Source organism: Syngnathus scovelli, chromosome 6 (genome assembly GCF_024217435.2).
Source record: "Syngnathus scovelli strain Florida chromosome 6, RoL_Ssco_1.2, whole genome shotgun sequence".
NCBI lineage: Eukaryota > Metazoa > Chordata > Actinopteri > Syngnathiformes > Syngnathidae > Syngnathus > Syngnathus scovelli.
In genome coordinates this window covers 17,387,786-17,415,031 of record NC_090852.1, presented here as the reverse complement: position 1 = coordinate 17,415,031, position 27,246 = coordinate 17,387,786, and the positions used below count along the sequence as shown (strand labels likewise).

The 27,246-nt window shown below is 44.4% G+C and overlaps 1 protein-coding gene across 3 annotated transcripts in view; it reads right to left on the bottom strand.

The window, feature by feature from the left end:
• mef2aa (myocyte enhancer factor 2aa) overlaps positions 1 to 26,613 on the bottom strand; it is a 36,847-nt gene extending 10,234 nt beyond the window's left edge. The window contains exons 1-6 of one of the 3 annotated variants that reach the window (XM_049724351.1): positions 26,445 to 26,613; positions 14,744 to 15,003; positions 11,631 to 11,834; positions 2,538 to 2,669; positions 2,333 to 2,467; positions 778 to 994 (exon numbers count right to left, since the gene is read on the bottom strand). In XM_049724351.1, the coding sequence (XP_049580308.1) occupies positions 778 to 994; positions 2,333 to 2,467; positions 2,538 to 2,669; positions 11,631 to 11,834; positions 14,744 to 14,797 (742 nt within the window). In that variant the 5' untranslated portion in view covers positions 14,798 to 15,003; positions 26,445 to 26,613. The remainder of the gene's footprint in view (positions 1 to 777; positions 995 to 2,332; positions 2,468 to 2,537; positions 2,670 to 11,630; positions 11,835 to 14,743; positions 15,004 to 26,444) is intronic. The other 2 variants (XM_049724354.1, XM_049724353.1) reach the window with 2 other exon arrangements.
• Positions 26,614 to 27,246: the final 633 nt, after the last annotated feature.

The window sequence follows — 27,246 nt, the reverse complement described above, 5'->3', positions numbered from 1 at the left end:
CCATTTCCAAACTTGCACACGTGTGTCGAACAAGCACATCACATAGCAACCCCCCCCCCCCCCCTCTCGATCCTGAGTCGTCTTGAACCAATCACAGATGGATAATGCGAGCATCCAGCTCGAGTGCTAAGCAGGAGGTCCGGTGGGCAGAGCTACAGAGAGCATCTAAATCTCTTTGGGAAGGACTTACCCGCTGGGCCCGAGCCCACGCCGCTTGGCTGCCACTGAGAGCAAGCGGGCCACCTAATGAGTGATATGATTAACCATCTGCACAAAAAAGAGCAGCGCATGTGTGGAGGGTTCGAGACGAGACGTGATCATCGTGTCGTGTAGATTTATTTTACGGGTCTGTAAAAGGCAAGGTCTCTCATATCAGTATTCCGTGGAGGGGACAGAACATCCAAGGGAAGGAGACGTATTAGGTTGTTGAATTATGGCAGACTTTACACCAGGGGTTCTCGCCCACTGAGTATTTACCAACTCAAGCATGTGGGCCGGGAGCCCAGAACCTCCTGACTAAACTACCAGAACTTGAGACTTGGAGAGAAAAAAAATATATATGATGCATAATGGAAGGACACTTGTGCTACAAAGTCACGTCGGAACGAGGCATTTCACGCCTTGCACTCGTGTAGCCAAAGCCATCTGGACCCACAGCAGTCATCCCAGAAGACTCAAAAACAAAAAGCACTTGGCAAGTGCAAAAGTAATTCTACTAAAAAAGTCTGAGAATTGGTGCCTCATCGGTTCTTGACGGCGGGGTCGGCATCGACTAACCTGCGCTGGTGGGCCTCTGGGGGCCTCCGCTGGAACCCGCATTCCTATGCAAGGAGGCCTGCGGAGGGGACAGCATCCCGTTGTCGCCGAGAGAGGCCGCGGCCGCCGCTAAGCTCTGGCCGCCCAGAGTCACGCCTCCCGACTGGTACATGGCGTTGGGGTGGGATACGGGCACGGCCACATGCATGGAGAAGTTCTGCTGGGGCAACGCTGTAGGCTACGAGAGGGACACCAGCACACACACAAAGCCGGATGATTACACACAAACGCAATCCAAGGTCTGTTGATTATGATCAGTGGTTGTCATGGTATTAGCAACTGAGAGCTGACAAATTCATGTGGCACATGTGACAGGAACAATAAATCGACAAACATTTGCATTTACAATTTTGTATCGTCAAAATGTGGATTTGACAAGAATTACGATACATCAAAACATTTGGTCAGATATATTCAGATTAGCCCCAAATGATTCATCTGCTAGCCACTACTGAGTAATTATTTTTTTATTTTTTATTTTTTCCCTTTATTCTGTTAGCTTAGCGAATAAAATTTTAAAGGGTGGCAACAAGAAAAAAATCTGCAGGTCAAAATAAACTACTACTTGGGTTAAAAAAAAAAAAAGATGCCTGTAAAAATCACCCAATTTATTGGGCAGTAAAAATTTGCAACTATCGTTAAAAAAAATGGAATATCGTATAAAATAAAAATAATCTTAGCGGTTTGCCAATTTCACAATTTCCAACAAAAAGCCACTAAAAAAAATCCTTTGAATTGAACATTTGTCCAGCATATGAATCACTTTGGACTATAAACACACTTTAATGAGTAAATACAGTGGACAGAATTTCAGTGCTGCACAGAACAAATCTTGTAAACAAAAAAAAAACAACAACATGCATTTCGGCATCACTTTAGCATCGCAGTGTTCGGCGCAACAGGCGCAAGTTTTGCATTTTGTGCGTGCATTTGTCAACATAGCAAAGACGGATCGTGACAGCTACAAGAAAGGTGACGCGTTTAGTGACCACGTGCTTACTGCAAAGCGGCAATGACAACTGCGAGTGTCAGTGATTAAAAACAAAATGAGTACAGCCTTCATCCAGTGGGTCAGTCGGTGCATTATTTGAACTTTGGTTAATGGCAAAAGTGGTGCTCTTCAAGTCATGAACAAAGGCACATGTGATAAGATAACACAAATTCCCCAAAACAAAATGGGAGCTGATGTTTAACCCTCTTGTTTTTTGCTACACCAGAAAAATGAATATTTTCGTCAATGTGACGAGCTAATTAAAGAATTTGCAAATATCTTTAAAAAAATTTGGTGTGATCTTATCAAGGTGCTCTTACAACTCATTCGCAGCATAAATCAATCCAACAATCCAGAAGTGGATGCGTTATTTTTTTTGTTTTATAAAAAGCAAATTTCTGAAAAGAGATTTTGGCCGGGTTAACAAAAAGAGAAAAAAAAGTCAAATGAACAAGAGAATTTTTTTGTGGCACACAAAGCCAAGCAAAAAAAAAAAAAGAATTTTGTCTTTTTTACAGTACTTACGATTTTATGATTTCTCATCATATTATCAAACTCCTCATTAATTTTTTTATACTTTTCTTCAGTGTGAGGAGTGAGGACATACGATGCGTCGGGGTCCGGGCTATCGCAACCTCGGTGTTCTTTCTTGTTTAGCGCCTGCAGTGAACATCAACATAGAGACAGACCATCAACACAAAACAGCAGGGGACAGGAGGAAAGTACTTACACCGCAGCGCTTGTACATTAAATCGCTCTCTTCGCTTAGTTTGCCGAAATGGTCGTCGGGGAGGGGGCTGTGCCCGAAACAGTCGTCGGGATCGGGGCTAGCACAGTCATTATGGCCTTTGTTTCTTAATTTCTGAAAGGAAGATGCACAATTGGGAAATAAACACAAGACAAGACCAGTTATGTCTCTAGTTTTGCAGAACAGAGTCAACAAGGCGTTAATTATATTTTATATATATTTTTTAAATATATATATGTATGCATGTGTACCGACATAATATATATATATATTTTTTTTTTAATATATATGTATTTTTTTATATATATATATGTTTAAAAACAAAACAAATATATATATATATATATATATATATATATATATATATATATATATATATATATATAAATGTGAAAAAAATTAATGTAAAAAAAAAAAAAAAAAAAGCAGTGTGGATACTTTGCACTATACAACAAATAATCCGACAAATTTAAAAAAAAAATAAATAAAAAGCCGCGTGCTGCACCGCTCCTCATTACGGCTGTGAATAGCGGCGCTAACAAGGCTAGCTGACAGCATGTGACAGCTTGTGATACAGTAGCGGACGTACATCAAAACATGATTTATGGCCACCTCTCAAGGCTCCTTTATCGGACGGCCGCAGGCCCGTCGCGGCGAGCCGCTCGTGCCAAGCGGGCCGCCGGGGGAATCGGGAGGGGGGGGTTGAGGATGTAGGCCTCGTGCGAGTACAGGAAGGTCGCTGACTCCTGCGCGTATCAGGGTCACGGTGAGACCACCCGACACACACTAATGAGACCTCACTCTTGGTTTCTTGTGTCGATCGCTCGGCAGAATGATGAGGTGTGTGTGAGAGACACGCGGGAGGAATAGGAGCGAGTGTTGTTTTGGGTGAGAAGTTTGGTGCGAGCGCAACGGGGAGGAGCGTCGGAGCACTTGACAGAACCGTGACAGCGGGCCTCATCTTTCGCTAACCTCCACGGGGCTCGCCAAAAGTTCACTTTTTACATTTCCAAAGATGCCAAGACACGGTTTACTGAGATTCCTGCAAAATATCGAAAGCACATTTTTTTTTACTGCGTTTCTTTCTGTTCAACTTTAGTCTCCGGCACCTTCAAACACCCAATTTGAGGTCTCCTGAACTCAAAAGATACCGCGGAAAGAATAGCCGAGATGTTCCCGATCCCACCCAGCTCTTCCCGACGAGAACGTCCGCAATGAGAAGACGAAAGAACCGGGCCGCATAATAACCGGGTCTCGCTGAACCGCACGAGCAGTCCGACCGAAGCGGGTACAAAAAGCGGTGACATTCCTCCGGTTCTAAGACAACGCCTTGCTGCTTCATTTCCTGTTTACCGAGCAAAGGCACTTTATAGTCAGCCCTCCTTTTAAAGCCTTGTGTTTTTCTAGCCGTCCGCTATGCACTTTCTTCGGCCAAAAAGTCTGACGGGAACCTGCGCATTTAAAACGCCATCCTACTCATTATGGGAATATCTCGGTTGTGTCGGTCCGGGGCTCCTCTTCCCTCGCGCATACTCAGGCTTGAGCCTTGTAGGGAGGGCTTGACAGCAAAGGAACAAGATACAAGGACAAGCAGTTGTGCAAAGACATTGAACATCAATCACGCTACCACGCATCTTTGAAAACGTTATATAAAGCCGTGATTCGAGGTGGCGCATATGCGGGACAGCTGCTGAGCATTAGTTCATCAATGAAAGAGTTCCAGTCGAGGCATCCTCGTGCATGTGGGTGACTGACGGCTGCAGGGAAGTGGGAGGGGGGAGAGGGTTGAGTGTGCCTGTAAATCTTTGCCGAATGACTTGGCGTGCTCGCAGTGACCGCCCACAGTTCCCAGTAAATGGATCAGTCAAGCAGCACATGGCCAAACAGGTGTCGCACCTCCCAACACCTGTCAGAACCCGGCACCATCTCAGCTGTGAAGGAGACATGACCATAGAAGGAACGAGTTGCAGACACCGGAGGCGAACTGACCACCCCCGAGAGCATCCTGCATCTTACTCGCAAAAAGCTGCCCAGCACCATCAATACGTAAACAACCGAGCATACCTCCTTTTGCTAGCTTGGCATTTTTTAGCATCTGTTAAGACATCTAGTGCAACACATGGTGGTCTGGCGTCGCTTAGTGACACCACCTGCTGAGGTCACGGTGATTTCTAATGACATTCCATTCCGCTTCCATTCCACAGTGGCTACGAAACCAAAATTTGTACTGAAGCAAGAATGTTGCCGGATGCTAACCTACACTAAAAATCACGACCGGACTGTTATCAAATAAAAAAATCGTGATGCCTTCCACTTCATATTCTAACACATTTTCCTAAATGACCATAAAATGGCCGCCTCAGACCAAAATGGCTGTCTTGTTGTTTTTATTTCTTGAGACTTTGTGTCTCCTCATGATGGATGTGCCCATCCAATGTCATTTTTCTCCGTAAACCTCAGTGTTGAATGATTCAAAGCAAACTATATTTCTCTAACCGCTCCTGAAGTGGTCCTTTAAGACCTTTAAGGACCTCAAGAGTCCTTTTAGACCCTTTCACCCAAGGAACGGCATTTAAGGCAAAGGGAGAAGAAGAGCATCTACCGCTGTGGTTGGATAAGGTTGTGGAAGAGAAAATCAAGTTACAAGCTAGGTCATGGAACTAATTAAGCTTGTAAGTCAAAGTAGCATTAAAAGAAAGTGCTGCGACCACAATCACAAAAGGCGATAGTTTTAATTCGGGCATGTTGTGGGAAAAAAAAAAAACACTGGCTGATGTTCGGCAGCCTTTAACCCAGCAGAGCCAAGAATTGGCCCCTGGCACGGGAGACTCGTAAAGGTAGCACGCTAATCCTCATGACATCACCATTGTGTCCGGGCGGTTCCGTCTAATGGGCTTATCAAAGGGCTCCTTTGAATGCGAAGGCACTCGGAAATCAGCAGCTCGGGAGGCAGCTGATAGGAGACTTTTATCTTGCCAAGGAACATTGGCATGCTTATATAACACCTTAAGAGACTTTCACTCCAACCATGTTTCAAATTCCCCTCGCGGCGCTGTTGTCCTCACTTTAGGGGAATTAAAAAAGTTATTTTTTTTATATAGTCTTTGGGCTACAGCGTATCAAGGCCAATCTTAAGAATTTTTGGCTATTACACAACAACAACAACAACAAAATTGCCAGACATCTCGCTCAATCTCGTGGTGCTTACGCATGACTGAGTTGGACTGATATCAGGATATGAGGTTGGAGTCATATCCTTCCTTTTGGCTCACTCTATTGTCTGGATCGTTAGCGGCGAGGAAGCGCTATAGGAGGGGCTAAGAATGCAAACGTTTAAATGTCAAGACTCGAAAAATGTAAAGATTGTAGTGGAAAGCGAGTCACTACTTCTGTCCAAAGAGTTTTTACATGCTGGGGTGGAGCTAAATGGAAAAAGGTCAAATTGGCTAACGGCGGCCATCTTGTTATTCCTTGACAATTGCCATTTACTGTACCTGGGTTTGCTCAACGGTTAAAAAGGCAACTGATTTGACAGAGCGAGAAGCTACGGCTGCTCTGAGACCGTGGTGAACGATGACTGATGCGACAAAGCTATTAGCTCCCGCAGTCGCCCAGCGTAATCATCGGCCTGAGTATCTCCAGCGTGAGCCGGGAGGGAATTCAGCTGCAAATGAAAGACAAACCAATGTCATCAGGAGAATGAGATCAGGGACTGTGTCAGAGGAAAAAAAGATAAGATGGTTTACAACCGGGTTGAGTTCCTACAGCGGCGTCACGAGTCGAATTTTGTAAGCCGGGAACGCCATTTTTCAATTTCAACCAGTTTCCGCCATCTTGCCTACGCTGGTCATTGAATGGCTCATTAGTTGCCAGGCCCCTTGAAACCGTACCCCCCGCCCTGAACTCCAATCCTTGCTGGCTTCTAAAATATTCATAAGGACAATTAGGAGTTCCGATGAAGTGAATATGGTGAGCCGCTGTTGGGCAGCGAAGAGGGCAGGAAATGCCAGCAGGACGTCTGTTCCGCAACACTCTACACCCTGACCGCAGACCTGAGTCCTCATCAATCTGAAGCAACCTCCGTTTTCTGGCTCTGGTCGGTCCAACTTGCTGCGGGTGGGGGTGGTGGCGTGGTGCCAGCCAGCCCATCCCAGCGGGCTTTGCTCCGTCCTCGCCCCTGGGCAGGAGGAGGTTGGCTACGCAGCGGGAACACCGGGAGGAGGGGGGCACAAGGGCGAGCGGGTTGTTGCTAACTCAAAAGGCACCGCGGTGTATTTCAGCACCTTGCTGAAGGTCGCCGAAGAACACAAGGGTGGACTCGGGGCTTGCGGTTTAATGATCTTTTAACAGCTTCGCTAACGTCGCCGCCGCCCAGCTAGAGCCAATCAAATTAGGTCAGCCCGATCTTGACCTATTTCATGTGGTTCATAACACGTGGGTTTACGAGCGGGAGACGTTGCGCAATTAATTCCCACCATCCAACACGAGCTGCGTACAGTTACGTTCAAAATCGTACGTGTCCAGCTCTGTAAACAATACGGAACCACAGACAACCATTGTCGACTCCGCCGCATTCTGTTTGGGGTCGTGGTCGCTATGGAAACTATCCCAGAAAATTGGGGATCTAAAAAATAGTGGTTGTTTTATTTCAAAATCTGGAGTGATTACTTCTCACTTGCTTATCTTTGGTTAAAAAAAATAAACATTTCCGCGTGAATAAGTCATTTGTTTTTCCTTCTAAAAATAAAGCTGTTATGAAAAAATAGGCCCCGCCCCCTTTTTTTTTAACAATAATGCATTTGTTTCATTGCAGGGGACACATTACTTGTGCAAGATAAATAAATTGTTAATAGAAAATGGAGTGATGGTAGGATGGAAGCAAAAAAAAGTTTGACATCAGACGACTTAGTCCAGGTTTACAGAGGGCATATTTTCAAAAATGACTTTTTAATTAATCACATTTGAACTGACATTTTTGATCTGGCGATATTTTCCACGAATTATATTATCGACGAGCGATACCGGCTTCATATATCACGTCAAAACCGACCCTACGTGAAGTATCCGCGTCACTGCTCCAAGATATTTCGATAAAAAAAGATTAAAAGAAAAAAAGCCACTCAGACTCGCCGTGCGTCCTTTCATTCTGCACTTTGCAAAGAGAGACCCTCAGTGTGAAATGAGACATATGCAACATAATTGAGCACTGACGTCAATGAAGCATGATGTGTGCCAAAAAATCTCTCGGCAGTATCCTGGTAACAGGCATCATAATAGAAAGAGCTGAGACAGAATAACACCAGGTGAGGCACCACTGAGTTTAAAAAAAAAAAAGTTCACAAAGGAAAGGACGACTAACTTAGCAATTGCTCCTTTACCACATGAACAATCCAATGACTGTCTCATTGCCCTCAGATACTAACTACATTGGAGGCTGATGAATTTTTTTTTTTTCCACTCAAAGCCCAAAGGGGAAATGAGACCTTGTCCTATTAAAAGTGACATTAGAAAAAAAAAAATCCTCACAAGTTGGCTCATGACAGAACCGAAGCCAAGAAAAAACACACAAGGCGTCCAAGTCCGACAACCTGTTAAACGACTTAAGCTGCTTTGAGATACAAGTAACGTTTCGAGATACAAGCCTTCATGCGACAGATTTTTTTTTTTTTTTCGCCCCTTTTCATTTTTCTTCCTCGCTATCCGCAACAGCCTCCATTTCCGTTGAGCCACCAGCACTCGGATAATTGATCAATCACACTAATTGAAGAGTCCGGACAGCTAACCCACCGTAGCAGATGTGCCAATTTGCATTCATTAAGCTAGAAATGAGTCTTAATCACTATAGCGCTCAGGTTTTTGATTGACATTCCAAACCTCCGCCCATCACCGCCACCAATTCTAAATAATATAAAAAATCAAATAAAAGGCAGCTTAGCGCTTAGAAAGCCAAAATGCAGCTGACATTCTGTAACAGTCAGAATTTACATTTTGCGTTGAATGATTTATAAAAGTCCATTTATAACAAAGAAGAAAAAAAATACTTGATGGCAATCTTGATATGGAAGCTAATGGAAGCTGCCTGATAATTATATATTCATTTCCTCCGTCATGTGAGGGGGTTGGCTGGTCTTTCATGAAAGGAGAAAGAATTGTCCATTTCTTCCCAAAGGAACAATGGCCAGGCCTATTTATTATGAAGCGAGATAAGGCAAAAATTTCCCTATGAATGATGGCCGCTTGTTTACGTTCACAATTCATCAGGAGAGAAGACTGACAAGCCAGCTAAGAAATGCAAAAAAATCTTTGAATAACACTGAAGGCCACAACAGATCAGTAAATTAGGGTTTAGGTTTTATTCGATTACATTTTAAAGTGTATTAATTGTAAGATGCCGATTTAAAAGTTTTCCCCGGTGACGTACGAGCATCCCTCCGTGTCGGCCATGACAGTGTGAGGTTAGAAGTCGAGCGAGGGCAAAATCTCATTACCTCCACACGGGGAGAGAATGAGAGAGAGAGGGTAGGAGGAGTGAATATTATTAGATTAATGTAATGACTAACTGCAGCATTTTCATTTGTGGCATAAAAAGAATTCAATAAGAAACACAATTGGCGCAGTGGTGTTAAAACCTGTCATGAGGGCTTCTGTGCATTTGGGACAAAACCAAAAAAAAAAAAAAACAGAAAAAATATGTCTTCTGAGAAAACTGCCTCGCTACATAAAAAAACATTCTAAGAACTCCGTCCAAAAAACACTCATCTTGGAGGTCCGTGACTTTTTAATGGTTCGGGTAGCATTCCTTAAAACCCCGACGTGGCTTACCTCGGGTTGGCACCCGAACGCATCATCGGTAAAAAAAGCAGATTTTTTTTTATATTCCGTTAAAAAACGCCAAAGATGTAAAGAGCTTTTCGCCAAATATTTGCACGTCAATTTGTGTCGTCATGGGAAGGAAAAAAACGCAATCAGCAAGCTAAGTTTGAATAAAAAAAAAAATTTACAAACTAAGAGTCTGCCAGCAGTCCAGTCAGCCAAAATGTGTGGCTGATTATTCGTGTGGGGGGGGGGAAAACAAAAACCTCAAAGTCTGGACAAGTGTTGTACAACCGACATCAATCAAGCGGGAAAGGAATTTCCCTTTGTACTGTATTACATTGAAAAGGGGCCAAAAAAACACGACAGCCCACTCGACTCCATCCTCAACCCCATCTTTGTTTCTGGTTTGGTGAACGTATCGACGGAGATTTTTCCGTCAGAGTGCCACATGAGAAAGCGTTCATCCGTTATCGCTCACAAAGGAAAAAAAAGCCGACTGCTTGGCTTTGGACTCGGAGCCAAATCGGAGACAAAGTCTACGGGTCCTCCGCCGGGTTATCAAAACTGTGAGCCAGACTCTCAACCATCCATCTGTGGAAAACATGGAGGCATGTTCTCCCACGCTGTACGGTTATCTGCGCATGCTAGGCAGGAATGTAACTTTTTTTTTTTTTTTTTATTCGGTTTGTCACCAAAGGATAATCGTTTGTGTGAAAAGTCTGGAGACTACAACCCGGCGGCCTTCTTGCTGCAAACAAACAGGCACATGATTGTTAACACCGCCCCAAAAAAGAAAAGGTTTAACGCAATAAAAAAATTTAGATAAGTGTTCAGGAAAAGTGCTCTCATGTGAGGCTCATTTCTCTGAACAAATTTGGATTCTTGTCGTAATTGCGAGCCGGCTTCCATCTGGCGAGAGGACAAAATTGTCAATCGTCCACCTTTGACAGGGACGAGCAAAACGAGGTTGTGCCTGGGGGATGCTCTGAAGTGGAATGGCGGGGTTTACTTCTGCTCTGCTTCTTCACTTCTGAGCGCCCGACATGTAGCCGGTAGGCAGATGGGGGATGGGAGGGGCGAGGGGGATTTGTCCGGGACAACGCCGCCTTGTTGTTGCCCTTTTGTGAAGCTTCCTTGAGTAGCCCAAACGAGCTACAATCAGCTATATTTGCTCGTGCACGAGAAATCTTCCTTAGGTGATTGCACCTGGCCACCAAAAAGCAGTGATTTGCCCACTTAAGACCACTCAAAGACCCTGAGAATCAAAGATCTTCTATTCAAACAGGATGGACTGATGTGTCCGATTTCAGTCGATTATCGGACGATTGCGGAAGGAAAATCAAACCCGAGAGTTGCGACTGATCCAAAAGTCGTACTAGCGTGTGATGGAACTGATGAAACTTTCATCTTCAAGTCAAACCGAAACAAGCCCAGAAAAAGACATTTATGGTCACTCTTACGTAAGCAAGGCATGTGCTTATTTATTTTTTATGCAGGTGAGCCCTGTTTTTTTTTTTTTTTGCTGCTGGCCCCCGATGAAAGAGGGACTGCACGAGTCTTCCCGGCTTGCCAGAGTGCACTTGGCTGCAGCTCTGCCAAGCAGGTAATTCACAAGCGGCGGCAGTGGCGGTATGAATAAAAGATAATGGGCCACAGCTGACTCTTGTGTGCTCCACGTAATGTCTCTAATTTCAGTAAAAGCCGTTCATGAGGTGACAGATTTCCTCCCGATACCCGCTAACTGGCTCAAGAAAATTAGTACACTGAATACGTTCATATTTTTTTTCCTATCCAATTCCCCATTTTGTCCATCAACTCAGAATAAGATCTCCTTCATTATCGTCCTTTAGCTAACAGTTTAGCCTTTTGGCAGAGCTTTCTCGGCGCTGGCAGAACGCCACAGCCTGCCATTACACGCCGGGGAAACTTTTAAAAGGCTCAGCGAGCAAATGCCGAATTTCTATTATACTTTACAGCCGCTGAAAACGCACGCTGAGGACATGTCAGCGACAACTGAGGGACGCTATCTTTCGGGAAACGGTTAGCAGATAGGTTTCCTCCAGCAGTTGGTGGACATGAACTTATCAGGGGGCGCAGACGTGACGTGACCTGTACTGAAGAAGGGAACTTCACGTCTGCTGCATGTCCAAAACAAAGCACTATTAGCCGCCGAATGAGGCCTTGAACCCGGAACCAAAATGATTCCGCATTTACGCAACAGCTCGCCGAGAAATAAGTGAGATTATTAAAAAGGCTCACCTCCACAATGTCCGAGTTGGTTCTGCTCTCGTGGGGCTCGTTGTACTCGGTGTACTTGAGCAGCACTTTGTCCATGTCCGTGCTGGCGTACTGGAAGAGTTTGTTGGAGCTGTTGAAAATGATGAGGGCGATCTCGCAGTCGCACAGCACGCTCAACTCGTACGCCTTCTTCATCAGGCCGAACTTTCTCTTTGTGAAGGTGACCTGATGGAGAAACGGAACATAGGTTACTGTCGGGTATTCAAATTATTGATGTTGTCCGCTCCAAAGGATGGCGCTGGTCCAAAATGTCTAGTTAAGAGGTCAGGGCAAAGATGCGGAAGTCAGCGAGCTGAGTCAGAAGCGTCCATACATTACTGTAGCCACTGACGCCATATACGGAAAGCTATCTGTGTAGCGCAGCACAAGCTTTGTAACTTGAGCCCTCAGATGGGACATCGGGTCATACATCATTCCAACTGGTAATGGAACCGCCCCGCCCCAAAAATGCCCCCCCAAGCAAAGTGACCATGTCCTGAATCTCCGCAGTTCTGTTTTTCTGGACGGTCATGTCGTTATGTTACACCACATTACATTGTCGTCAATTTTTTTTTTTTTTTTATTTAGTTGTAAAGTATGTTTCAGAAACCTGAACTGTTTTAAATTTTGGAAAAAGGGCACATCTCATTTTATATATTTCAATAATAATATTAATAATATAAATTATATATTTATTAAATAAATACATAAATTAAATGGATATATTATAATAAATATTTACATAATAAACCCAAACTATTACCTGTGGCCAATCATTTTTTTTTTATCTTCACCCCAAAAAAATTAATGTTTCAAAATGATCACAGTGAATTAAAGGAATATTTTCTTTCCATATTTCTTTTTTAATTCATCCTGACGATGGCCTGAAAGCAGATTACCATATGAAAGCAGACAAGCGGACGTGTGCAAAGACCAATATCGGGACATGTCCCACCTTCCACCCCTCGCCCTTCGTACTCACTCATCTGCCTGTCAGGCTGTCGGTTTGTTTGCTCAACCTAGCGGAACGGGGTTGAGAAGGGGCCAGCTTCGCGGGAAGGGGAAAAACGATTAACAAATTGTCCGCTCTTTAGCAGATGAACTGGGAGCGGAAGAGAGGAGTGTCCGTAGATTGGGGCGTCGATGATTCTGGGATTTTTGCTGTTCGACAAATAATCCTACAACAGCAACAGTTGTTGCTTCAACACACACACACACAGTTGGTGTGTCACTTAACGGGTCTATCAATGTCATTCCTTGGGCGGAGGCGCCAAACAAGACAAACAAGACATCTGTGGCTGTGATTGCAGCTGTGACTGGGCCATGGCAGAAGACGCCAGAGTTGCTAACACCTTGGAGGGGTGAGGAGCTGGAAGCCTTATTAGAACCTGGTGTCAGTTCCGATGGCAGACATGCCGATTGAGATGCAGAGAGAATTGAGGAGACAAAGGGAGGTCTAGCACCAGCTGGCAGAATGACCTTGGCCCTCTGGCTGCTGTAGTGCGCAGTCTATCGTGGCTGTCGGTCTGGATCATCTCTGCTGGAGACAGCAAAGAGCCCCGAGGATCACCATGTGGACAAATGAGGATGCAAAGGTCTTGTCCTGTGTGGGAATGCCCATGGAACAATGTCCTGAGTTGATCTTGAAGTTAAATAAATGCCTTAAGTTGGAGAACAAAAACTACTCAAACGTGAAGATCAGAACTGAATATTGAGGCCAAATACAGGTCAGACCTAAAGACCAGTTTATAGTCTGTTAGAGACCATCTGGGTCTACTTCTATCTGCCACTCACAAAGGTCATAAGGTGAATGAGAAGCATCGCCGATACTGCTGGACGGTCGTTTTCCAGCATTCATTGGCAATCAGGGTGACAATCGGGCTTGATGACAGGTGATCATCTGGACCGTCAAAGTCTTAGCTGCATCATGTCAACGATTGTATTCTACAGCAAGAGTCGTATTGTCCTCCCGCATTTTCTGCAGAGTCAGCAAAACCAAGCAAACTGCCGTGCCTGAGCATTCATGATAAAACAGTAAAGACTTGGTGGTCAGCTACGGGGACATCAATTGCCTTTCATTACCGTATTTTCCGCACTATAAGGCGCACCGGATTATAAGGCGCACCTTCAATGAATGGCCTATTTTAAAACTTTGTCCATATATAAGGCGCACCAGATTATAAGGCGCACTTTTGAGAAAATGGGAAGTTTTTAGGTGCGCCTTACAGTGCGGAAAATACGGTAGTTCCCAATCCAATGGGCCATTTTCTTTCTTGTGACTTTGGAACAGTCCAGGTCGGACTCGAGGGTGTTCCGAAGAGACTTTATCTGTTTGGTATTTTATTTCCGATGGAGTGAATTCTATTCAGCTCCGCGGCTAGGCCAGACTAGAGTGACCGAGGAGAAGGATGCTGTGCGCCCCAATGACCCGCCCTGCTAAATAAGAGGCTGCTGCGGTGCTGCGGCCGCTTCTAATTGTTACCAAACACATTACAGTGAGAGGGTGGGGTGGGGGGGCAGGGGGGTAGGCCTACTGCCAAGGCCCCAAGTGGCGGGTGGTGGTCTGACTAACGTTGCCACTCCTGCTGCCTCATCAATTTTTCTGGACGTAATTGCAGGGTGTCAGGGGAAGAGAGTCTGTAAATATGACAAAGAAATGTCACGGTCCTCAGTGAACCGGATAAGACTTGAGGAAGGGACGTCTCTTTACATCAACGCAAACAAAGACAGCTGCTGGACTCTGGATAGAGGTAAGGCGGGAGGGGAAACGATGGAGGGAGGTAGGAAAAAGCATTCTGATGACAGGCACACTTTGGAAATCACATCAGCGCCATACCGAGTACATTAAGAGCACCGAGTCCGCGCGGACCTCAGCCAACTGAAGTATTTATGATTTATCTGACTGGACAATTTACTGGCGATCAGGTCTTGACCCAAAACCCACTTGGGCAGACTTCAGATCACCAGCAACCCTTTAACAATTTAGGAAGAACTTCATACAGGAAGGCCAGAACCGATTCGAACCTCAGAACTAGCAAGGCGGATGTTCTAACCGCTAGTCCACAGTGTTGCCCAATCAAATTTCAAACATGTACCTGTCGGTTCCTTTCATCCATGATCCTGGTGATCTGTATCTTCTTCCGCCCCATGGCTCTTTGTCCTTTTTCCCGTCTCTCTGACACTTCACCGACAATATTGGACGATCACATACACACACACACATACGCGCACACTCACACACACACACTTCACGTCCAACGCTCTCCTAGCACATTTTGCAAGTCCTTTCTTCTGGTATGCACACTTTCGCTGGTCTCCACGCACCATATGCTCTTCAGCAGTCACCCGGCACAATCTAGAAAAAAAAACAAAAAGAGACGAGTGAGCAAGAGAGAGAGAGAGATGGAACACAGTTAACATGACACTCGGTAATGTCTCCTTAGGCACTTCAAAGCACAAATGTCTTCTGTTCTCAATGTCATTCCGAGTATGAAACCCACATGTCCGGGGCCTTAGCCCCTCATGTGAGCTACAGATGAAGTCAATGAAAGACAGCCAGTGACAGCGGGGGAAAGAAACATTTGTAAACGGCTACATTGCCATTTTCAAGAAAGAAAAAACAACATCAACAAACAAGTCAGAGGCTAAAAGATGCCAATTAGTATTATTATCACATGACTTCCAACCGTCTTTCATTCGGGGTTGTTTATGATTTAATTATCAGAAGCAGTTGCTAGCTAGCTAGCTAGCGAGCTAACTCATGCTAGTGCTAGCATCTACCTCAATTTTCAGTGTTATAGTCACATTTTCAGAATTTTTTTTGAATTTTAAATTAACAGCAAGATAGTCTGTTATTATTTCAAGTGTTCAAGTGTCCACAGAAAGCATTTATGCTCCGCTTGCAAACACAGCGCGGTGACATTATCTTGACCTTCTCCAAGCTGACCATGATGCCAACTTTGCTCTTAAGATGATTAAGACAGCGCCCAGTCCCAGGTCGACAAGTCTCCTGGGCTGCAAAGGAGATCACAGGGGTGGGACTATATGAATATATCAATATCTATTTTCATATGAAGGTGTAAACTGGCCAATGCTGCCTTGGGAAAATCCATCAGTCTGTCCCGAAAAGAAGAATTATCGCCCCTGCCCTGGAGGTACATTAATCACATATTGCGAGCTGATAAAATTGTCGACGTTCGGCCTTTGGGGCGCAAATGTAGAAAGGTTAACAACTGCGTCAATTAGTAGTTGTGAAGCAAGCAAGCCAGAGGCAGAATTGGCAGTGTCAATAAAAATGCGCATTTTCCGCTAGCACGCAGTCATTACGGTTTACAGATGAGCTGAAATTACCATGTCTGGCTTTCTGGATCGAGGGGGGGGAGCAAATGTCATGAAAATGTGCGAGCTTGATGTTGATCTCGTACCTATTAAATAGAATTACGATTAAAGCTTTATCAAGTCTGTTTTGGTAGTGCGGTTAGCTAATTTGATAAACCCGACCAAATACATTAAATCAATGTTATCTTTCACCAATTACAATGTTTTTTTCTCATAATTTAAATAAATCAATGTTTTTTTCATACATAATCCTAGAAAAAAAATAAACAATTAATTAATATACTAAATTTACTGAACACCTGTTCATGGCAATGATGTTAAATGGACCAAAGAGAGGATTCAGGTTCTGGTTCTGTGCCCAAGAGCCAGTCTTAGCTTTGGGCTAAGTTTTTTTTCCTAGCGTGTGCAATAAATTGCGAGTGTTGCACACCTGCTGTCTGAATTCCCTCTCAGCTTGTCATTTCACATCGGTGTAAGAGAAATGTCATGGCAGCGTCCATTATGCCTCCAGTCTTGAGCTGTCCCGCTGTGACAGCCGAGATAATGATGTGCACATGCTTGCATACTCCATTTGCAGGTACGGCTATTCTCGCATGTGGCATTTGCCGAGATTTCCTTGATCGGCCACCGGGGGGATAATGATTGGTCAATGAAGGGCATCTTACATTTAATTTAAAAGATTTGATTGCGAAAAAAAAAAAAAATCCAGTAGTGTACTGATTCCCACTAACAACCCAGGCTAAACTTAGCCTGAAAAGTGACAGTTTTGAGTCGGCTATTTTTTTTTACGAGTACCGAAAAATACTGCTCGGTGGGAACGGGGGCCTACAGCAGGAGATTTCTCCCTAAAAATGTGTCCGGAGGTGTGCAGTCTGAAGCCGTTCCTGCGAGAGGAAATCATAAGAAGTGTAGCCAGCGAGCCCAGCTCGCGTTACAGTTGGGGGATTCCAACTGCTTATCCTCACAATCCAACGGCGGGCCTCGGGTAGGACAAGATTCCACTTCCTGCCCGTCCACTTCCTGTTATTCTTCGGCACGTCTGCTTGTTCTCCGCAGTCAGAGGCAAAAATCTGGAGAGGAGGGAAGGGAGTGACCACCTCGGGGACACCCTTCCCATCTGAGCGCCGTTGTGATGATTAGTGTGAGACTAAACAACCACAGTGGGGTTCATCTCTGGTGGCTACGCTTCGCCGGCTTATTATGTTTACTGGAAGCTTCATTAAACAGGCTCGGTGACGTGCGCAAGCTTACAATTGGTTGCTGGAGACCTTTCCCTCCATTTTTTTTTTTTTTTTACTTTCCAAAGCTCTCATCTGGTTGGTTACATAAGAATGAATCACAGATATGCATTGGAAACATGCTGGAGGATGAACTATCCCCCCCCCTTACAAGCGTTTTCTATGAAGAGCCGATACCGCCCACACCTACGGGCAATTTGGAATCTTCCGTGAAAACCGACGTTTAAGTTGCTCATCTCGGACAATTTCGTCTTTGTGAATCGTGAGCCTCCCCCGCCCCCCAACCCCCCCCACACACATTGTCAGTTGTTGTACCTGTAAATGGGGCTGTTGGCCTGAGGGGAGTGGAGGCAAGCAAGCCCTTTCACGCCACCCATCGACCCCCCCCCCCTCCCATTTTGTACGCTTATCTCCCTCTCCAGTGGTGAAAAAAAAGCAGGATTGTGGCCCCTGCAGCATCACTAGTGTTAATGTCTCCTGATGATAATCTGGTGAAGGGGGGCTGATCCCTCAACAACAAACAACCGCTCCCCGTTTCTTTTCTGACGTTATTTCACTTTTCTTTTTGATCAGCACATGAATCGATAACAACAGTTACCACGGCAACCAATGATACAATTAATAAACGCCATTACGAGCACAAAGAGCAAAAAAAAAACGATTAATTGAAAAATTTGGAGGGAAAGCTGGGCGATATGACCTTTATCAAACATCCCGCAGATATCTGAGTGCAGAAGTTATAAACATGTCTTTAAATTTAAATACAATTTTAAAAAGTATCTAAAATACTTCCAGGACCAGAAACTTGAAAGTGATAAAAGGTCACGGCGTATCTTCCTCGCTTTACTCGATAAAGTAATATGTATCCACCTCACAGTCGGATTGAGCCGAAAAGAAAAATCAATCAAACGGCGTATAAAAATTTATAGTTGAAAAGGAGAGTGTGACCTAAACCAGCGCGCACGACCAAAACGGCGGCCGAGCAGACAGACAGCGAGTGAGTGGTTAATCTGCCACCATGACGACGATGGCGGCGGCGGCGGCGGCGGCTTGGCCCGAGTCTCCAATGACCTAGCTGTAATCCCTCACTGAATCAATGCAAGTTCAAACAATCCTTCATGCTGCTCGCACCTAGCGCAAGCTAGGGAACGAGCCAGACGGGAAGCTACTTATCACCTAGCAAATGACATCAAAAGGAAGCCAAAGCCTCACAGGACATGAGAGAAAATGGTTTCACCGAATGACACCGCTGTCTTAAAAAAAAAAAACTGCAGATCATTTCCCCAAAAAAAAAAATTCTAAAAACGATGACGGCGAATAACAACCAAATAGGACATAGTACGCTGACAGTGCGAGCGTGCAGACATCTCCATCTCACTCCAGCGCTACTGTCAGGGGAAGGGAGGACTACGCAAGGTGACTTTGACCGAGTGCCCTGGGGTTTCATGAGAAGACGACACCACATTAATTTCATGTCTCTTTTGTAACTGACTTAGTACCATGGAGCAGCGTATTGGACCAAAAAAAAAAAAAATGAAACTGACACGGAAGCTTGAAGGTAAAGGGATGCAGAGGAAGGTTATAATGAATAAGGACAATAATAATTTAAAAAAATATTTCTCAGACAATTAATTTAAAAAATATGACAAAAAAGTCTATATTTAACAATATTTATTCCAGGTAAAAAACTTTATAGATTTATATGAATTTATCCCATAGCAGTATTTATTTAACTTTATCCCGGTGTGAAAATCCTTAAAAAAAAAATGGCAGATTGTTTTTCAGGGTAAATGTCACGAAATCAAAAAATCAAAGATAAACCTAACCTCATTACCTAAATCCATGTACACAAGATTGAATTAAACTTTCAATACAACAACAACAACAAAATTTGTACTTTGCAAATATCTCAACAACCATCAGAGTACAAGCGGCGTATTTATAGTCATCTTAATCCGGGGGCTAAAATTAATTTAGAACCCTATTATTTATTTTATTTCATCGTTTGTTCCAGTCACTTACCCCTCCCAACATTCCATATTAAGAAAGACAAATTACATTTGCCTCAAACTTTTCCGACACTCTGCTAACAGGGGTTTCAAGAAATTGAGACTTCGAGTCGGATGTGGAAAAGACGGCTCGACTACGTTAACGTGAGGGAAGGTGGCAGAGGGGAAACGAGACTAAAGAAAGGCAGCATCCCGCACCCGTGCCATCCTACCTCAGCGCGAGTGTGTGTGTGTGTGTGTGTGTGTGTGTGGCGGTGTGGTAATATAATTACTGCTGGGACACTTCTATTCCCAATGATCCATTTGCGTCAGTCAGGTTCTCGTGGCCCCGGCCGATGAATGCGTTCTCAGTTTCTCAAGGATAAAGAGATGACCCTCTCCTAACGGTGGGATCCATTTCATGTGGAAGAAGCTCGTCTCCTTTCTCGAGGTAAATCCCTGGATGGAAACTTTTTCAGCCAACTACAGAATGACGACGTCTTTGATGCCGAGCTACGGTGATGATTTATGGCTCATTAAAAATGAATGCAAATGAGAAGTCAGACACACGGCGGGTAGCGTTTCCCCACTTGCCCCACTTTCTGCCTCTTTTTCAGCAACGCACAAAGCCAAGCGTCTGGGTTTTCTTCCAAACAAACGCTGGATCATCTCGAATCACTTTAAGTCACAGATCAACATGAAAAATCTTCCATCGATCCCGATGACCACATGGTCCGTCTGTCGAAAAGGATCGCCGTGATTTTTCACTTTTCTCATGTTGGTTCCGCAAATCCATTCAAAGAAGTCAAACAGAAGTTCTCGAATACGTCCCGAGTACTCCGGAAATGAGAATCACTTCATTAATGCGACGATAGAATCAATCGACAATTAATCGTCAGAGTAAATATCTCAATTTACTGGTTAGCAATAGCGTTTAGCATTTCCGCGTCATAGTTCTGAGATTCAGGGTCTGAATCTATTTATGTTAATTAGAATTCATTCCAAGACTAAAATCTGCGTGTCAATTTGTCATTATGCGTCTTGAGATTGTTAACTGACTTGAGCGTGTGTATTAAGTTTGCCACTTGAGCCTCTTAGCTACCATTCCTAGCTTGTCATGCCATGTCCAGTCAATGTAATTGACAAAAGCTCATGACGCAAATCACGTTAACAACATGGGAATGTCCGTTTTAACAAGTTAATGTCTTAACATGGTAGACCAGAAATAAACAGTCTTTATGACCATGTAATTCGATGCTGCCGCGTTTACACGGGATGTAAATACTAGGGAAACTGACATACAAAATTTTGAGGTTACCTAATGCGGTTTTATCAGGCCGGAATAAAAATCTGGATTCAAAATGGCCGCCGATTCCCGAATAATAGGTCATGGACTAAAGTTTTAGGAGCCACATCTAAACTAATGTGAGGTAGACATATTTGTTTACAATTTTTCAGCCATCTTCCCGTTCATCACCTTTTAGTGATATACAAGTCGGCCATGTCTGTCTATCATCGGACGGACGACCCCATTGGGGGAACCGACGATAATGCCAACGCCGCCATAGGGAGCGACGGTGCCCGACGCTCCGAGGCAAGAAGCCCGCGAGCGAGCTGTGCTCCAGCAGCCTTTTGATGTTGCGCGCACGCTGCAACTCCGAAAATGGTAAACAGCGATGATGAACTGAGATCTTCCTCCGGGGGGGAAATCGGCGGCGTAAGGATATTAGAGGGATGTCATGCATAATGCGTCTCAGCAAACTCCACGCCGTTTACGCCGATCTCATCAAGATTAGACTCCGATTCGAGATATTTGCGACTGCTTGATAAGCAGTGGGCCCAAAAAAAAAAAAAAAGACAACAGTTCAGAGAGAGTCGCTGTTCTCTTTAAGTGCATTTTTTTTTGTATAAGGAAATAAAACGATAGTTTTAAATATTTGATTTTCTCTTCCCATTTTTATCCTCCACTTGATGCCTCTTTCAACGTGGCGTTGCATAAAAGCTTTATGCAATCTGGCCGACCAGGTTGGTCCACCGTGAGTCATATCGACACTGAACTTGGACCAGCTCAACCGGCAGTGATGTTTTATTTTCTAGAAAATAAGTGCAGCTGATTTTTTTTGGGGGGGGGGATGTAAGTGGCGCTGTTCACACAGGGGTCAGTTGAGTCAACCCTCAAATGGACCACTGGTAAAGTTTTGGATATGAAATCTTGGTTTCCAAATCGCTGTTATTTTTTCCACTTGTGTTATTTTATGGGATCACATTTTTTAAGACGTATCACACTTTTTCCTAACAACTTCTACAACTAAGATTTTTTTTTTTTATCTTGATATAATTGTGTGGGAAATTCCCACAGTCTATTTTCAGTTCTTCCTTGCTTACATCACGTAGATGAACCCGTTTCATTTCTTTTTTTTTTTTTTACGCGAGAACAATAATTCCGAGTAATTATAAGTTAAAGGCGGCGCTGACTCCGATCTAACATCTGTGGATAGAATAGCCGTACTACTACTAAGAGTTTTTCTTGCATCCCCCCTCCCTACACACACACACGTACACACACACACACACACACAAATCAGATGATGCTATCTCACTATCACATGAACACTGTGTCCAAACACCATGATACAGAAAGATGGAGTGAGACAGAAGGAGCCAGAGAGAAAGAAGGAACGAGAGAGCGAGAGAGTGAGAGAGCGAGAGAGAGAGACAGAGAGAAAGACAGAGACAGAAAGAGAGAGACAGAAAGAGAGAGACAGAGAGCGAGAGACAGAAAGCGAGAGACAGAGACAGAGACACAGAAAGAGAGAGAGAGGGAGAGAGACAGAGGGGAGAGCGAGAGAGAGAGAGAGAGAGAGAGAGAGAGACCGAGAGACAGAGGAGAGAGAGAGAGAGAGACAGAGACAGAGAGAGAGAGCGACAGAGAGAGCAACAGAGAGACAGAGAGAGAGACAGAGAGAGAGACAGAGAGAGAGACAGAGAGAGAGACAGAGAGAGAGACAGAGAGAGAGAGAGAGAGAGAGAGACAGAGAGAGAGAGAGACCCCCACAGGCCCTGCTGCTTGCCTTACTAGCAATCTTCTCTGTCAAGCTGTTTCCTGGTAAACTCTAATCTGCAGCCCATGAACAAATAACTACTTGATACCCCCCTTAAAAAAAAAAAAAAGACCCTAAAGGGGAGGTTCTCAACATACCACTAAAAGCAGCTCCAAGCATCTCCCCGAATTTCTGCATACATTTCAAATTTCCAGGCCAGACGGCTTGGACACTCTTCTCCACGAGCAAGCCAAAAGGACGCCCGCCATCTGATGTGATGGCGGGGCCACCGATGGCTCGCTGGCGAAGAACCCGACACCATTTTCACCTCGACGGGCAAGCAGAGGCGCAATCAGCGGGGCAGACTCCACACCTCGCAACAGAATCACAATCCCCTGCGAGACACGCAGAGAAGAGCAACAACGCAAGCATCCAATCAGAGCCCAAATTGCTCTCTCTGAACCACGGAAGAGTCCTCAACTTATGGACTGTGGGTCGGATCCGGGGCCGTTCGACTGGAGTCCGTGCGTGATTGCGGGGGCGTCGCTTCCCTTTTGCTGTCGTAATGCTTGATGTGTTTTGCTGAACAAGGCCGCGACTCGGCTTACCTCCCGCCGCCACCAGCTGTCTTGGTTCACAAGGTTCCTCAAACAGATGAAAAAACAAGGATGCCGGGGTCCTTTCCTGCGGGGCTTCCCACAGCTACTGGATCGGACTAGCAAACGAACAATCGGTTTGTTTGTCTACTGTTAGACAAATATGAAATATTGCTTTCCTGTGACTGAAATAGGGCATCATTTTTTTTTCTTTAATCGTATTGCTAGTTCTGTCCAACGTGACCACAATAACGAAAAATGTACTTGGAATCGGACAAGTGCTTCTTTTCCACGGACAATGCTGTCAAAATCGGCTAACTCGCCCAGAACTTGAGGACTTTATAGAAACGATTTTCCACGCTCATAATCTAATTATTTATCTGCATCAGGAATTTAATACATAGAGTATATTAGTCATCATGGGAATCTTTTGATCTTGTAAATTAGATTGTAATATATTCCTTTGATTTACCGTATGTTTTTTTTTTCCAGTCTCATTTAAATTCTGATAAAATGCAAGTCACCAAACACTTCTTGTTACTTGAGAGTTACTTTCAATGACTTCAGTCAGTCACTACTTTTTATGACTGATGTGAAACCTTACAGGCTACAAACGTTTCGGCCTTGCTGGTTTTGAGTGAACCCACATACTCGTGCAAGTGATGCAGAGTGTGATTGTGCGGTTCTTCCTGCACACCCCAGAAAGTCAAAATGAGCGGAGGTGACATCTCACAAAGGTGCGAAATGACTTTGCAAAAGTCCTCACCTCAAGTTTCCACCACAAGTCAAAACAGAGAAGGTAACTATGAGCAAGGAAGGACTTAGACAACCTTTCCAAGCAAACGCCGAAGTCCGGTCCAAACCTCGTGTCAGGACCGTTTGACAGGGAAAAAAAAAAAAAAAAAATGACAAGCTCGGCCGAGCCTTGAGCTGCTTTGCCCTGCTCAGCAACACACGTGCTGAGTGAGTCCAAGCCAAGGGCTCACCAACAGGTCTCGATCCATAACAGGATAGTTGAAAGGTCGTCGCTTGTCGTCTTGCTATACAAACAGGGCCTCATTCACGTCAAGCGATTTTTTTTGCACAAACAGAAAAGTAGGGGGGGGGGGATTGAAGACTTACTGTGAAGCTAGCAAAGCTTTTAGTGCTAGCATGACAGCACACATGGTGACCCATTTAGCACAAAAGCAAAATTGTAAATTATAAATATGTTCATTATTGAGAGGGATTTTTTGGCAGGGGGGGGGGGCGATGGCGTCCGGTAAACGGCATTGTAAAACATTATCTGCCAGGCTCAAGATTCTGCATGTGACCTCCAGGTCTCACAGTAGAACGCTGAAATCTCCATATTGATGATGGCGCGCCAATAAACAATGACTCATGTTACCAAATGCTTTCTCAGTCAAATGGGAGGGGCTGGGGGGGGGGCGTTCACTGAGCAACCTCTCCTAATAGTAAAAATGATTTTGATTCAAAAGAAAGAAAAAAAATGAGGAAAAAAAAGTGTTAACATGTCAATAGACTGGAACTTTTTTTTCCTTTTCAATTGACCAAGGCAAGATTTAATTTAAAGTATGGAGAAGTTTGCTGTTGGACTACAATGACAACAATAAAAATATTTCTTTTCCAATCTCCAGTGCCCTTGCACTTCTTACCCAGAGAGAAAAACAGGGGAGAAGGTCTTTTATCACTGTGTGTTAAAAACACGTTTTCTCTTTCTGACAACCGGCTTTAATTGCAGATCCGACGCGCCCACGCACTCCACATTTGCGGTGGAAGGCGAACGCTGAAGCGTCGAGATTAAAGTGGGGACTGAGTGCGGGGAGAGGACGCTGCAGCTGCCCTCTTCCTCGCACATCCTCTATCTCCCTTTCGATTAGGAACTCGAGGAAAAAAACGCTGACGACTTCCAAACGCACCTTACTAGAGACCTATGGGATTTTCATAAACTGTCAAAAAAAAAGAACATTTACATGATGGAAACATTACAGGTCACTGAGGTTAACCCAACAACTCATGCACAAGTCGGACGCGGACGACAACTCAATCAGACGCACTAACACAGCTCATAAATTGTTCAAATGCTTCTTGTCCGCAAATTACGCATCAAAGATCACGTGACGCGGATTATGAGCAACATTATCGCTGAGGCCCGAGGCGACGCGCGGGCCTTAATGACTGCAGATTGGAGGCTGCTTCGCATGCTTTGCCATCACAATCGAGCGGCAAACAGCCGCTAGGCTGCTGCGCCGTAACGGCCATCGTGACCAAAGACAAATACCAGACGACTACGATAGCGTCGCACGACTCGGGCTGGGAATTGGGAATGCAATACAGTTGAGCTAAACTTGGAATTGGACCAAGACTTCCAATGAGAAGTTTGCATAGCTCAAGAGTGAGCAGATGAGCTAGCAAGACTACGAGCAAACAAAAGTCCCAAATGCATTCTTTGTGAAAAAAAGTATCTCATATTACTTCTTACAATACACCCTCAAACCTGAATTCCACTAAAAAGCAGCCAGATAGTCCTGAGTTTCCAAAATAAATTAATAATAACTTCAATCTGGCAGCATTTTGACTTCAAGTGCTAAGAGTTGGCAGCGAATCTCTTCGCGTGTCTAAATAACAACGAGATCAACAAGACCAGAAGCGTAAACCACCCAGGATGTCAACTTGCATGCAATGAGAAACAATGAATGCTGTCAGGTTTTCTCCCGGCTACGTGACAAAAAAGCAAAAACAATAGCAAGCGTGCCACTACGGAAAAAAAAAAAGCAGGTGCTGGAGACTCAGATCATCAAAAGTGGGCACATTTAACGCAAAGGTTTGAGGTTTGAACTGTCAACTTTTTTTTCTTATCATGATGCACACATCAAGTGGCTGTGAAAGTGTAAAAGTTAAACCGTAGCAAGCAAAATGGAAGTAATGACTAGTTTTACGGAGTTAAGAGAAGAAAAATGCGACTTTTTTTTGACGTTTAAAAAGGAAAAAAACAAAAACCTAAGCAGGAGTGCAAATCATGCATGCACTAAGGTGATCTGCACTGTTTAGACATGCTGTACAAAATGTTCAAAAATCTTGGAGGGGGTAAACAAATCACATAATAGACTAGTTAGACTAGTTTCGGAGGAGTAATAGTGAATATTAAGTTTTCTCTTGTCTAAATAAGAAAAATGCATGCCAATTGTGCATGGGAAAAAAAAAACAGGTGCTGCCATGGTGATTGGCACGGTGAATAAGACATTGATCATCATAGACTGGGCAAACTTTAGCCAAACGGATTCAAATGTCCACTTTAATCAGGTTAAAGGGGAAGGACTGTCAACTTTTCTCTCGTTTTAGGAGCAAATGACAGGTAGAATTGTGACGTCCTACTACCGCGCAAAGTAAACCGTTATCAGCAGTAAAACAACCGTTTGACAATTTTATCAGTGAAAAGAAATGTTACTTTTTTTTTTTTTTTTTTTTACGTCTTCCAATCTCGACGAACCACTGTACTGTACTGTACTGTACGCCTCCCTCCGGCGTTACCAACTCGCCCTCGTCAGCCACGGCCGCCTTGCAACAACAAATGTTTCTATTTGCGATCACTCACCTTTTTCGTCCCGGGTCGGGTTTGTTGAGGACACTATCGGCGGGATCCGCTGGACAAAACGTTCACTGAACACACTGAACACGCTGGGCTGCTATTTTCGGGGGTGTTGAGAAGGAGGAGGGGGAAGCTGACAAACTCAGAAAAAGCCAGTCTGCCTCTTGACAGCAAGGCACCGCCCCCTCATCATACGTCATCACTCCTCGCCCACGCCCACTTAAGTCACTCGCTCTTTTTTGCGCACGCGCACAAAATCAATCTGTTGTTTCTACAAAAGTTGCTAGCAGATAACCAACTAATAATCTTTCACCCTAAATTATAATTAAGGAACACAAAAGGGACTAGAATGAACAGAAAAACACTCTTTGACGTCACATCGCCAAGACAACAGCGGCAGTTGTGAAGGGCGTGCGCAGCGACCAATCGTGGTACGCAGCGCCTCAACTGAGCGACCAATCGGAGAAAAAAGTAGGCGGGATCAGGTCACGTGTAAAGGGCCAAAAGGGGAGGCGTGGCCGTGCCTTTGGAACATGACAGCATGTTTGTTGATCATTTAAAAATGGGGAGAGGAAAGCAGGTGTCATGCTTGTCAGACATGACGCACTTAAAGTGACTTTTTTTCGCCTATTCTTGAGCAAAATAAAAATGTTGATTGTGGGGCTGGGTGGAAGGAAAGAATGAAGGGAGAGAAGGAGAAAGAAATGGTGGTTGAAAGAATGAAGGAAGGCTGAATAAATAAAATGGGGGGGAATGGGAAGGATGAAGGAACATTATTCTTTCATGGTAGTGGTGGGAAGCAAGAAAG